This window comes from Triticum urartu, chromosome 2A, assembly GCF_056163025.1.
Source record: "Triticum urartu cultivar PI428250 chromosome 2A, HENAU_Tu73, whole genome shotgun sequence".
NCBI classification, from domain to species: domain Eukaryota; kingdom Viridiplantae; phylum Streptophyta; class Magnoliopsida; order Poales; family Poaceae; genus Triticum; species Triticum urartu.
Window position 1 is genome coordinate 207,564,588 of NC_141874.1, and position 12,219 is coordinate 207,576,806.

General features: G+C 46.0%; 2 protein-coding genes across 2 annotated transcripts; one reads left to right on the top strand and one right to left on the bottom strand.

Annotated features, from left to right (window-relative positions):
* The first annotated feature begins 2,300 nt into the window (after nucleotides 1–2,300).
* On the top strand, nucleotides 2,301–7,139 carry LOC125536791 (transcription factor ILR3). The gene is made up of 5 exons (XM_048700059.2): nucleotides 2,301–2,606; nucleotides 5,756–5,821; nucleotides 5,910–5,987; nucleotides 6,090–6,252; nucleotides 6,610–7,139. The coding sequence occupies exons 1-5, from the start codon at nucleotides 2,434–2,436 to the stop codon at nucleotides 6,883–6,885; spliced, it is 756 nt and encodes a 251-aa protein (XP_048556016.1). The 5' UTR covers nucleotides 2,301–2,433; the 3' UTR covers nucleotides 6,886–7,139.
* A 1,083-nt stretch (nucleotides 7,140–8,222) lies between these two features.
* Nucleotides 8,223–9,311, bottom strand: LOC125536792 (blue copper protein). Its single transcript, XM_048700060.2, has 2 exons — nucleotides 9,059–9,311; nucleotides 8,223–8,960 (listed from the first exon to the last, which is right to left on the bottom strand). Exons 1-2 carry the CDS (start codon nucleotides 9,222–9,224, stop codon nucleotides 8,524–8,526), a joined length of 603 nt encoding a protein of 200 aa, XP_048556017.2. The 5' UTR covers nucleotides 9,225–9,311; the 3' UTR covers nucleotides 8,223–8,523.
* Between the last annotated feature and the right edge of the window lie 2,908 nt (nucleotides 9,312–12,219).

Here is a 12,219-nt window from a genome sequence, read left to right on the forward strand (position 1 = left end):
TACCCCCGTTCCCAGGACGCCGACAAGTTCAAAGAAAAGTTCAGCCACCTGTGTCGCTCCCCTTTTAATGTTTCCATTGGCATCGATCATCGTTGCATCTGTGGAGTGTGCCACTGGATATGTCTCCTTCTCAGACCAGTCTCCCTGCTCCCGTTCTGTCTGTGCATGGCCAGCACCCCTTTCGGAGCATCCACCCCCTCTGTTGCCTCTACCTCCACCCGCTCCCGGGCCCCGACCAGCGCCCCTGCACCATTCTGCCCAGAGGTTTTTGAAGACCAAAGTTGATGAAGCATGTATGCCATTCCCACACTCTTTATAAAGGTGCCCGAGGAGGCCGCAAACGGCGCACCAATCCCCGGTAAGCTTCGTAGTCGACTATAAAGATCCCCTATTTTTTCTTGATAACCAGAGAAATGATATTCTTCAAGGGTTTGGTGACATCTATCTTCACCCTTACACGGAAAAAGTTCCTCTCGAAGTCTTGAGATTTCTGCTCAGCATAAACAAATTAACCCACTGTTGATGCCAAAGATTTTATCAAGTGAAAGAACAAGTCTGGTTGGTCATGAATCTGGATCCACATCTCAATATCGTTGACCTATTGTTGAGGGTCTAGTGTATCCATCATACGGTTCATTCACTACAGCCTTGCCATTGAACATCCAAGGCCCTTCTTCCATTACTCTTTCCAGTCACCCAAACACAAGAATTGAAGAGTATAGAGATTATCCTCAAGTGGCCCGAATTTTACCTCTCGGGCATGGTCCCGGGCTACCCTCATGTTTTTATAGAACCAATACTAGGAGTAGGGCTTGGTCATGTGGACATGCGCGATCATCATCCATCTTGTAGCATCCTCTGGGATGTGGTCATCCTCCACAACAACATCATTCAGATCATCCTCGCCGAGACCCAGCTCCTTCATCATCTTCTCCATGTCACTCAGAGTCGCGCGCGATGTCGAAGTCGATCACTCCATCAGATTCTCTTGCTCGTGAAAAAACCTTGGTACTGCAGGCAGGAGAAACCCTAGTCACGCTCACCTAAGACCACGACGAAGATGTCAAAGGGTGAGGGAAGGGGATCGAAGATCTCCACGAGGAGCCACAAGCATCGTCAGGGGAGAGGAACCCTAATGAGAGGGAACTTACGCGTCTATTTTTTGGTGGCTGCAACAAATCATCCGGATGATTTCCTAGGGAAATCAGTCGGGTCGGGCGTTTTTGGATTCATCCCCTCACAGTTGTTGGATCTGGTCAACGCGTCGGACAGGTCCTTCTCCTCTCATCGTAGACGCAGCAAAAGCAATGACCGTGTCGTCGTGGGGAAGAAGCACCGCCTGGCTCATAGCAGGAGTCGCGCCCCTCGCCGGTAGCGCAACGACGCTCCACCGGCGAGCACCGCCATCGGCTCGGCGGTGCTCCATCACAACACCCGAACGCCAGTCGCATGCTTCGCTACGGTACCCCACCGCGTGGTGGTGCTCCATCGGGCACCCGAACGGCCGTCCATGCTTCGCTGTAGCGCCCACCACGTGGTGGTGCTCCATCGCAGCATCGGCTACTGTAACATTTCCCATTGCAGCACCTGATGGCCGTCGGCGAAGCTTCAATGCAGCGTCGCCGCTAGGGCGGCGGAGCTCCATCGTAGCACCCTGACGGCCGCCGCATGCTCCACTGTAGCGCCCCGCCGCGCGGGTGTTGCTCCATCACAGCACCGGCTACCGTCGCATCTCCCATAGCAGCACCCGATGGCCGTCGGCGAAGCTTTAGTGCAGCCCCACCACAAGCGCGGCGGTGCTCCATCGCAGCACTGACGACCTCCTCCCACACACGTGTCTTAGCTCCATCACAATATCCCGCTACGCGTCGGTGGCTTCACTGCAACACTCCCACCTGCAGCAGCGGCCTGATTTGTGCGTGACGGCAGGACACGAGCTGCCGGAGCGGAGAAATGATGAGATCCATGAGCGGGGGAAAAGGTAAGGGATGAAGCAGAGGAAAACATGTGGGTTGTGCGATGTGTAGTTCGTGCGAAGGGATAAGGAGAGTGGACAGCGGTGCGCGTGACATGTGTTGAGCAGAAGGAGAGGTTTACGGGAGGAAGAAATCAGCCTGTTGAAAGCAAACGTTATCCTTTTTTTAGTGGGGGAGACGTCTTTTTTTTAGGGGTAGGCGTCTATTTTTCTTAGGCATGCTGCTCAGGTCACCAGGCCCATAATCTTTAGGCCCATTCGTTCCGGAGACTCAGTTGTCCGTACTCGTTAACCTCGTGCTCCTACCCCCCTGCTTCATCCTTATCTCGGCGCCGGAGCCCACGACCGCTTCCCCCCCCTCACCATCTCAACCCCGAAATATCCCCCAATTCCGACGCGACCGCGAAACCCTAGCCCCCCGGCAACCTTCGCTGGACCCGGAGAGCCGCTCCGGCGCCATGGCATCCCCGGAAGGATCAAACTGGGTATTCGACTGCCCTCTCATGGACGACCTTGCTGCCGCCGACTTCGCCGCGGCATCCACAGGAGGCTTCTACTGGACCCCGCCGATGCAGCCGCAGATGCACACTCTTGCGCAGGCCGTCTCCGCCACCCCGGCTCCCAATCCCTGGTATGTAATTGCGGTTTCTCCTCTTCTCAGGCTCGATCGCGCCCACACGCGGCTGTTCTCCAGTTTATACATTCCGTGTCCTGATTTGCTGCCGGTGTCTCTATGTTATCACCTATAGCATAAACCGATGCGGTTGATAGCATAATTGTTGTGTGTGATTGTAGATTAGTAAAACACTACAGAGTATGTGGTATTTGCATCATGGACTAAAGATTGCATGTTCTAGAATTACTTACATGAGCGAGCATCTTTGTTTGTGTATTAGTAGTTGACTTTGCTTGTCTCATTGGTGTTGGGTTAGAGGAGATGGTTTTGCACATGAATTTAAATGGGTCTTGTGGAAGGTGCATGGCAGGACGGAGTGTTCAGTATGTCCAGGGCTCGTTTGGTTCGGGTGCATATACTACATATGCAGTGCATAGAATGCATACACAGTTTCACTCTTATTCGAGGAAAGTATAGTTTCCTCCTAAAATCCTCCTTGATGGATGCATATCCTCCTAAACTCTAAAACCAGATTATTTAAACCCTGAACTTTGCAAAACTGGTATATAAATGTCACCCTGAGCAGTTTTGGGGAGAACTTAGTTTTGATCTGATTTTTTTTTTCACTTCGTCAGAAAGTTCACAGGCATTTTTGGATCTCTTGTCACTAGAATTTGCCTAGGGATGGAATAAGATCGAACCTTCTCATAGTTCCCGATGCGCTGGATGGAGGGATCTCCAGAGACGAGCACCGGCTCGGCCTGCTTGATGGCCTTGTGCAGGTCCCTCAGGTGTCCCCAGTTTGACTGCCTAAGCAGACCTGCGCACCATGACAACAATGGTTTCAGACAATCAGAGTACTGGTCGCGTACCATATTCGTCGATCGGTGCATCATGGTCGTAGCTTGTCGTGGCGATGAACAGGCCATCGGCGGGTCCGGTCGAAATTTGTTCCTCCATGGTACTGAAAAAAAGATCAAATGTTAGGTGTCGCTACAACTTAAAACCGAAACATCGAGTGACAACATGTGGTAGTCAGCATCAGTTGCTCACCATGTAGTAGTTGACGAAGGACCCGCACTTCTGGATGAACCTTACCACCGCGAACGCCATGTCCTCCACCGGCCGGTGCGGCACCGCGCCACCAAATGCCGTGAACCTTACATCAATCGACATATTCGATCGTGTTAGCAATGTCGTGACATGCTTGCTGTGCAGATTGCAATTCAAGTGCTGTTTGTCGAGAAATTTTCACGCTTCATGCAAACTTACCATCCAGGCCAGGCCTCGGTCCACATGGTAGGCTTGCTGTTGGAGTTGGGGGTGAAGTAGTTGCAGTAGAAGCCATTGCAGGCATCTTCTTTGCAGCCATCATGAATCTATTCATCATTACCCAGGGAACAACTGACAAATCTGTCAATTTTATAGAAGAAAAGGAACGAATTAGCACAGAGTATATATTTTGTGGTGCCAGTACCAGGCTCCAAAGTTGGCAGCTTGATTTGGTAATGTGATGTCCTAACAGAAGCATGTGCCCAGTGCGAGAAAGCGAAGTGGTTAAATTAGCTGGCACCGCAATTTGCTCTTTGCCATTGCGCCATGGGCCATGGCATTGACAGCAACTGTGAGACGAGAACGAGAACGAGAGGGTGTTGTAGCTTACCGTGGCGTCGGGGGCGTTGTCATGCTTGCACATCACCCACGGCACGCTGGCGTTAGTGGCGACGACCATCTTGGTTGCCCAGTTGGTGTACGGCTTGGCGCAGACGCCCATCGCCTACTCCATGTACCCGTCTCCGCCTGGGCAAGGATGATGGGGCCACCCTGCCACTCGAACAGCCCTCTGACTTAATCATTGACACGAGCTTCTCCACGAACGTCTGCATCGCCGCCTGCGTGCATGCATGTCCACAACTCAATTCTGTCAAATTCAAAACCTGATTTCCTAAGTTTCGCCACAGCAGAAGAAAATCAAAATCGCGTCATTCGCTTGCGTCTGTTGTAATTCAGCCAGAAACTTGAATGGACCGTGTCAGTCCAGAAACTGATGCCTGGCACGTACTTGAGTCTTCTTAGTCACCGCCGCGCCCGACCGCGACGTGGTTCTCTGCCCGGCGCTCCCTTCCGCCGTGCTCGCGCTGCTGCGACTGCTCTGGCCACCTCGCCGCCGGCTCCGCCTGGCCTGCCCAAGCGGTACTTCCGGTCACGAAGGTGAGGAGAGGAAGAAAAAATCAGATCAAAACCACCTTCAATTCTCCTCAAAACTGCTCAGGGTGACATTTATACCGGTTTTGCAAAGTTCAGGGTGTAAACAATCTGGTTTTAGAGTTTAATTAGGGGGATATGAATCCATCAGGGAGGATTTCAGGGGTAAAACTATACTTTCCTCTTCTTATTCTGGATCACTGGATGAGCAAGGGCAGAGTTCAAATGAAAAAGGTTGACATGGTCATTGGCATTGCCAACATTTGGGGATGTATACCCCTAATTGTTTTCTTTGATTACTGAGACGAATTTATGTCTGATAAAGCTAATGATATCAGATTTATGTGCTCGGGGTTTGTATTTTAAGTGGTCTGAATTTCCATAGCAAGACTATGTAAAGTAGATCATGCTACATGTTACTTTGTGTCGGATATCGAGCAGTCTCATGTTACTTTGATGTATCAAGGATCAGAAAGAAAATGGGTGAGATGAGGGTTGTTTTGGTGACCCATATGTTGGAATTCCAGCATAGCTGAGCAAGTATTGCTGATTTATTGGCATATATGTTTCCATCTTAAGAAATTATTTATGGTTACACCTTAGGGCATGACTGCCCTTTGGTTAATGATATTTCTCTGAGTTGTCATATTCGCTGCATGAACAGAGGCAGCCTCCTGTGTTGTTTAGATGTAGAACCATGCTTCTTTTTTTCATTCCAGTATTTCACCTGCTGTAGGTTATCTGGTAAATTTGCCCAAGCCTTATTATATTGCCCTTGCTACGCTTGTCTTTGAAACTTATGATTTTGCACTATATCATGATTTTGACATTCTTAACTGCAAATGTGCTTTTCACCAGTGCTGAGTCTTATTTTGGCTTTGCAATGCTAATGTTGCTGCTTATTATTGTGCAGTATATTGTGAATTTTACATTCTTATCTGTGATTTACTTTTTGCCAGTGCTGAAATCAATAGCTCTGTTTCGGTGGACTGGGACCATGCCAAAGGACAACCGAAAAATAAACGGTTTGTTTATGTCTATATGCTTTGTTCGGAGTCCCTGAATTCGGTATTTTCTGTTGAATGTTTCCAACTTAGCACGCAATTGCAACAGTCCTAGGTCAGAAACTGGTGCTCAACCTAGCTCCAAAGCATGCAGGGAGAAAGTGAGAAGGGACAAGCTAAACGAGAGGTCTGCCAGCAATTTCATTTTGTTTATTCTATTAGAATTGTTTTTGTTGTAGCAGCATTTTTGTCTTAGGTTCAATGGAGCTTATGGTCTTCTGCCTGTTAGGTTCTTGGAATTGGGTGCTGTCTTGGATCCGGGGAAAACACCTAAAATCGACAAATGTGCTATATTAAATGATGCTATCCGTGCAGTAACTGAATTGCGTAGTGAGGCAGAGAAGTTGAAGGATTCAAACGACTCTCTCCAAGAGAAGATTAGAGAGCTAAAGGTTTTTATTGTTCCACTTAACTATTTTGTATGCAGATGTGTGTCCATATACTTTTTCTTTATGTTCTGAACTTATATTTTCTGTTCCATACAGAAATATATCTAATGTTCACACAAGCTTTTCTTAATCTGTTTTTTTGGGGTGCCAAGGACTACTGTTTATTGAATCCATAGGCTTTTAGATGAGTAGATCTCAAGCAATCCATCAGCTCTTAAACCTGCTTTATTTATTTTTATTAATTTCTGTTTAAACATTACTTTCTGATTAATAATTGGTATCAAAGATTCTTGTAAGGTATATATTTGTGGTAAATCTTTAGTCCAAACAAATTGATTCTTAGATCCCTGGATTTTGCAGGCTGAGAAGAATGAGCTGCGAGATGAGAAGCAAAAGTTGAAGGCGGAGAAAGAGAGCCTGGAGCAGCAGATTAAGTTCATGAATGCCCGTCAGAGCCTCGTACCACACCCTTCTGTCATCCCAGCTGCTGCATTCGCTGCCGCCCAAGGCCAAGCGGCAGGGCACAAGCTGATGATGCCTGTAATGAGCTACCCAGGATTTCCCATGTGGCAGTTCATGCCGCCTTCAGATGTTGATACCTCGGATGACCCCAAGTCATGCCCTCCGGTTGCATAGGCCAGCAAGAATCATCTCCCTCATCTATCTCATGGGGAAGGATGGCTAAAAAGCCTTCCGTTAAAGTATATCTTACTAGTCGTCAGTGTTACTATGCAGAATCCGTTTAGTGTTACTACTATGTAGTTAAACCAAGAACCGAACTGAAGCTTGTATCACCCGGGGACATTTGATTATCTTGTGACACCGTTGTATATTGTTAGTAAATAAATACCATCCGTTGAAGCAAATGGCGATTGGACGCCATAGCATTATCGGCTTGTTACTTTGTTTGACATGTTGCCCGTGATATTTATTTTTTGATGCATAACATAAATAGGTTGTGCTGCAGGTCAAAATAAAAATAAAAATAAATAGGATGTGCTAGCTATTAGTTGGTCTTCTTGCATCCACTTGGCCTACCAATTCTTCCATGTGAAAACGCATTGCAAAGTCCAGGTGGAACCAGGATGGATGCACCTGTGGTGTGTATGTTGTGTTGGGTAATGGGTACAACGTGACGACCTCTCTTAGCAAGACGTGCCCTCTACTCATCTTATACAGTATATACTAATAAATTTGTTCATGTTCTCCTGCAATAGTAGTTTAGAATTAAAGCTCATATTTGTATCTTTGTAATTTCCAGCTAGTTACACCGTCTTTAACATTTTGTTTTTATCTAGTGCGTGCATTTTATAAAACTAAACTGGATCATGTCCATTCCGTGTTCCTGGCGCCTCCAGGAGCAAATATGCTAGTACAGCAACACAACTTTCATAATCGAAAAGATAGACTGAAAACATTAGGAGAATGGCTAGGGGACAGTCAACTGAATTTAGAACTACCATAATCGAAAAGATAGACTGAAAACATTTGGGGAATGGCTAGTGGACAATCAACTGAATTTAGACTCCGCATCTGTCGATTTGCCCTCAGCCGTTGGATGGAAAAGAAACCGTCAGACCTTCTATCTCCTGAAAACATTGTTCATTGTCTTCTGCCTCCTGACCTCGATCTGAACCACTCACAACTGCCAGCCGAACCGTCTGCCCACCGCCGCCCATCACCGGCGGCGCTTCCGCGGCCACCTCATTGCCTAGCCCTCCCCTCAACCGCCGTGCTGCTGTCACCCTTGACCATCCCTCTAACCCATGCGATGATCAGTTTCTTTGGGGGAAATTGCACCAGCCCCCACACCTCTAAGATAAATAATGGGGTCACTTGCCTACCTAAGACGACAAGCTCCTTCCTTCACATGAAAATTGACGAACCCAAATTCTAAATTCAGGCGACTTACATAAGCTATTGTGCACATTAATCTGAGTTTTTTGTTTGTGGATAATTGACGCAACCAAAGCTGATCAAAATGTAGTATCAAATTGCTAAATGTAGTACTAGCATATTACGAAGATCGGCTTCAAAATGAGGTTACATAGTAGGGAGCTGTATCCACACATCAAGTACAAGGAATTAACACCAGTAAATAAAGCTTAAACAAGAAAGAAAGCAAAAAACCTTTGGTAGAAAGAATAGTTAACCACGCCTCGAAACGAATACTCATACCACCTTGTGTACGTACGTACGTACGTGCATATCGTACAACGGTAGCTCGAACTAGAGCGTCCGTAGAAATCGTCCGTTTGTTGCTTCATCGTCAACTTACGCGGCAATGGCCACAAGAGCAGCGATCGCAAGCCCGGCCAAGGCCGCCGCCGGCTGCTGATACCGCGGCGCGGACGCAGACGCGGCCGCGGGCGTGGAGGTGGTCGGGGCGCCCGCCGGCGCGGCCTTGGCGTCGGCGTAGGTGTCAGCGGGAGGGGAGGGGAGCGAGGCCGGAGAAGGGGCGGCTGCGGCCGCTGCTTCTTCCATCTTGGCGGCGGTGGCGGCGTCGTACGGCACGGTGCTGATCTTGAGGTGCATTGTGCCGTTGGTGCAGTGGCGGGGGATGCCGCAGATGAAGTAGCGGGTGCCGGTCTCGCCGAGCTCGAAGGTGGTCTTGCCGCCGGAGTGGGTGGAGATGGGGCTGCCCGTGGCGCAGCTGCCGTAGTCCGCCTCCGTCACCTCCAGCACGTTGTGGTACGGCTCGTACTTGAACGCTGCCATGTTGATGCACGCGGCCGGAGTTATACCACGCTGCCCTACCGTCGAGAAGAAAACATGTAGAGTGTAGATCATAGGAAGTTTGTGCACGTACTTATGGTGTCGCCGACCATGAAGACTTTGTCGGCGATCCACTTCTCGTAGTCGACGTACGTGTCCCAGCCGAGGGAGTCGTCGACCGTGTAGTCGATCGCCAGCGCCGTCGTGGCCAACGCCGCCACCGCCATGACGGCGAGCAATGCTCCGGAGCTGGCCTTCATGTCTCCTCCGCGTAGATCCAAAGGACACGAAGTGGATTGTTGGTGGATGTTTGGTTCTGTGATCGTCTTGAACGATATTGCTACAACCAGACCAGGGTGGGGGTATATATACCGGGAGCTAGAACAAGCAAAGACTTTCTCTTCTAATCGTTTTTTAATTTTATTCCAGAAAAAAAGTATGTGTGTTTATGGCCTGCCATGAAACATGTACTGTAGGAAAGAGGAGAGATTGCAGGGTGATTCGAATAGCTGTGCTCCGTTCAATTAATTGGCAAATTTGGAATCCAAAACGATTGATTATACTGTACATCGCACCTGGTTCATTCTGGAGCCGTGCTAAGTTGACTCCCGATCCTTAGCCACACAAAAGTATGCTTCTCTTGCAGTAGCTCCAATTGGAAACTACTCAAATAATACGAGGATATGAGCACGAACAGTTGAGATTTTAATCTTGTGAAATCATATAGAGTTGCATAATCTTGTGAAGAAAAAACAAATTTAAGTTTTCTTGACATATTTTAGCTGGCGAAGTTCAACGCAATATAGATGAGTTGACATGCGAGATTCTCAGTTAATTATTGGTGATTCCTTCTACGTGAGCACAAGTCCCTTGCTGCCTCCGTACCCGGGCATGACTCGCCTGTTAGTGCCTTCGTGCTTCCCATGATCGATCGATACATTATACATTATACATGGCCGACCTCATGACAAGTTGTCATTGCATAGATCTTGCTTTCTCGTTTTCTCTTCCGCACTCTTCCAGATTATCATTTTTAATTGTAGTTTGTTTTAATGCACTAACTAACATGCCTGCCTCGTTTTTTTTGGATAGAGACACCTTTTTCTTTTCTAGCTCGTCTGAAGGGTTTCCTCCACATGTAGCTACTGGCCAGTCCATTTTCGTCTTTTTTTTTGTTTTGCAGTTTTAGAATGATTAGGTTTTCTTGACGGGTTTTTAGATCGATTAGGTCGTGCTCGCTTGCTTCTCCCGACTTTTTTTTTGTATCCTTTTATTCTTTATTTCGGTTTTTTGTTTCTTCACCAACTTTCTCATTTTTTCTGTTTTTCTTCATATCTTTCACTTTTTTTTCTTTGTTTCTTTCTCAGTTTTCATTTTTTTGTGCTGTTCTTCCCTACTTTTTCTTCATTTTCATTGTCCTTTCTTGCTTTTCATCGGTTTTCTTTGTTTTCTTTCTGTTTTCATTCTTTTGCATTGGTTTTCTATGGTTTTTATTTTTCTGTTTTTAAAGTTTTTATTAGGTTTCTTTTTTTCCTTTGTTTATTTGTTTTTCTATTGGATTCTTTTTGTTTAACACATGTCAACTTTTTTCAGTACACATTCATCATTTTTTGTATACATAAGAAACATATTTTATGTAGACGTTTAACATTTTGAAATGCATGATTAATATTTTTAAAAAACTAATATTTTTCATGTCTACTTTTTCCATACACATTATACATTTTTGGTATATATCTAATACATATTTTGATACTCCCTCCGTTCCAAAATACAAGATTGTAATAAACTTTTTAATATATGTTTAACATTTTTCAAATACAAGATTAATATTCTTTAAATACATTCTCAACATTTTTTAATACATAGTGAACATTTTTAAAATTGCAATAAATTTTTTTTAATTCACAGTGTAGATAGTTTGTATGCATCATGAATATTTTTATCTACATGTTTAACATTTTTTAGATACAGAATATTTGTTGTACAAAAGAGTATACAAATATTCTTATGTATACACATTTTTAACATCTTTTGTGTACACATGTCAACGATGCTACTTTTATTTAATATTTGTTGTACATTTTTTGTGTACACCGGTGACGTGCCTCGTTGCTCCCCATAGGGCGATGCCTTGAAGGTCCGGTCTTTTGTCAATTTGTGGTGGCTTTGACGGCTTTGTAGCCTCGTCGTCAACTAGGCGTCCACGATTTGTGAGAAGTTGGAGCGACGGCTTCCAAAATCTCTTGCACATAGTTTTGGTTTTGGTTGCTTGGACAACAGAGCCATCGACTAGGCTACATTGGAGCCAGTGTGGAAGTCGGAGTGGTGCTTCAATAATTGGTGTCGGCTTTGGTTGCTAGGCAGATGAGCCATCGATTGGGCTAGTGTGCGGCCTCAGGGCCGTTGTGGATGTTGGAGTGGCGGCTCTGGAACCCGGTGTTGTGCTTTAAGATGTCGTCTCTGGTCTCTTTGATGACAATGTCGTCGGTTAGGTCGGTGCACACCTTTGGGACTAACATCTGCATGTGTCATGAATGTATCGATTTCGATCAGTTTTTCTTGTATAAACTATCAATTCTTTTCTTCTTAATGAAAAGACAAAGCTTTTGGACTGTTGCTCAAGAAAAATATCTTGCTTTTTTTTTGAGGGGTAAAAGCCTTTTATTACTCAAAATCCACAAAGAGTGGGATACAAGTTTGGTCATGTGGCTGGCCAAGCCACACATGACGTCCTGGGAGTAAAGACAAAGCATATTTAGCTAACTTGTGGGCTTCAACATTCGCCGTACGCCCTTCAAAAATAAACTTGCTAGTAGATGGAACTCTATGTCTAATCTCTCTGATTACAGCACCATATGCTCCTTGGCTTCCCTTGACTAGATCGTCAACAACCTGTTTGCAATCGGATGCCACGATGTAGTTATGTAGGTTGAGGTCTTCTGTCAACGCCACGGCTTCGCGACATGCTATGGCTTCCAGCAGGCAAAGTAGTCTGCCTCGCCGACAAGGAGATATTTTGGGCCTGGCCCAAGAAGCATGTTTTTTCTCTCACGGGGATAACAGGCCACGGCTTTCTCCTAGCAAGAACACTCGGTTTTCTTCTATGAAACATTTTTTGTTTTCTCAATTCTGCATATATTTCAAACATATTGAAAAAAATATGAACATTAATTTATTTCAATATTTTTTAAACGTATCATTTATTTACAATGTTCACCGGGTATTTTAAGAAGTTCAACTTGTATTAAAATA

What these genes read in the sequence shown, in the direction of transcription:
- LOC125536792 (XM_048700060.2), bottom strand. Translation starts at nt 9,224, where the DNA reads ATGAAGGCCAGCTCCGGAGCATTGCTCGCCGTCATGGCGGTGGCGGCG. An exon ending in CATGGTCGGCGACACCATAA is followed by an intron (nt 8,961 to 9,058) that starts GTACGTGCACAA and finishes TCAACATGGCAG; the next exon opens with CGTTCAAGTACGAGCCGTAC.
- LOC125536791 (XM_048700059.2), top strand. Translation starts at nt 2,434, where the DNA reads ATGGCATCCCCGGAAGGATCAAACTGGGTATTCGACTGCCCTCTCATG. An exon ending in GGACAACCGAAAAATAAACG is followed by an intron (nt 5,822 to 5,909) that starts GTTTGTTTATGT and finishes CAATTGCAACAG; the next exon opens with TCCTAGGTCAGAAACTGGTG. An exon ending in AGGGACAAGCTAAACGAGAG is followed by an intron (nt 5,988 to 6,089) that starts GTCTGCCAGCAA and finishes TCTGCCTGTTAG; the next exon opens with GTTCTTGGAATTGGGTGCTG.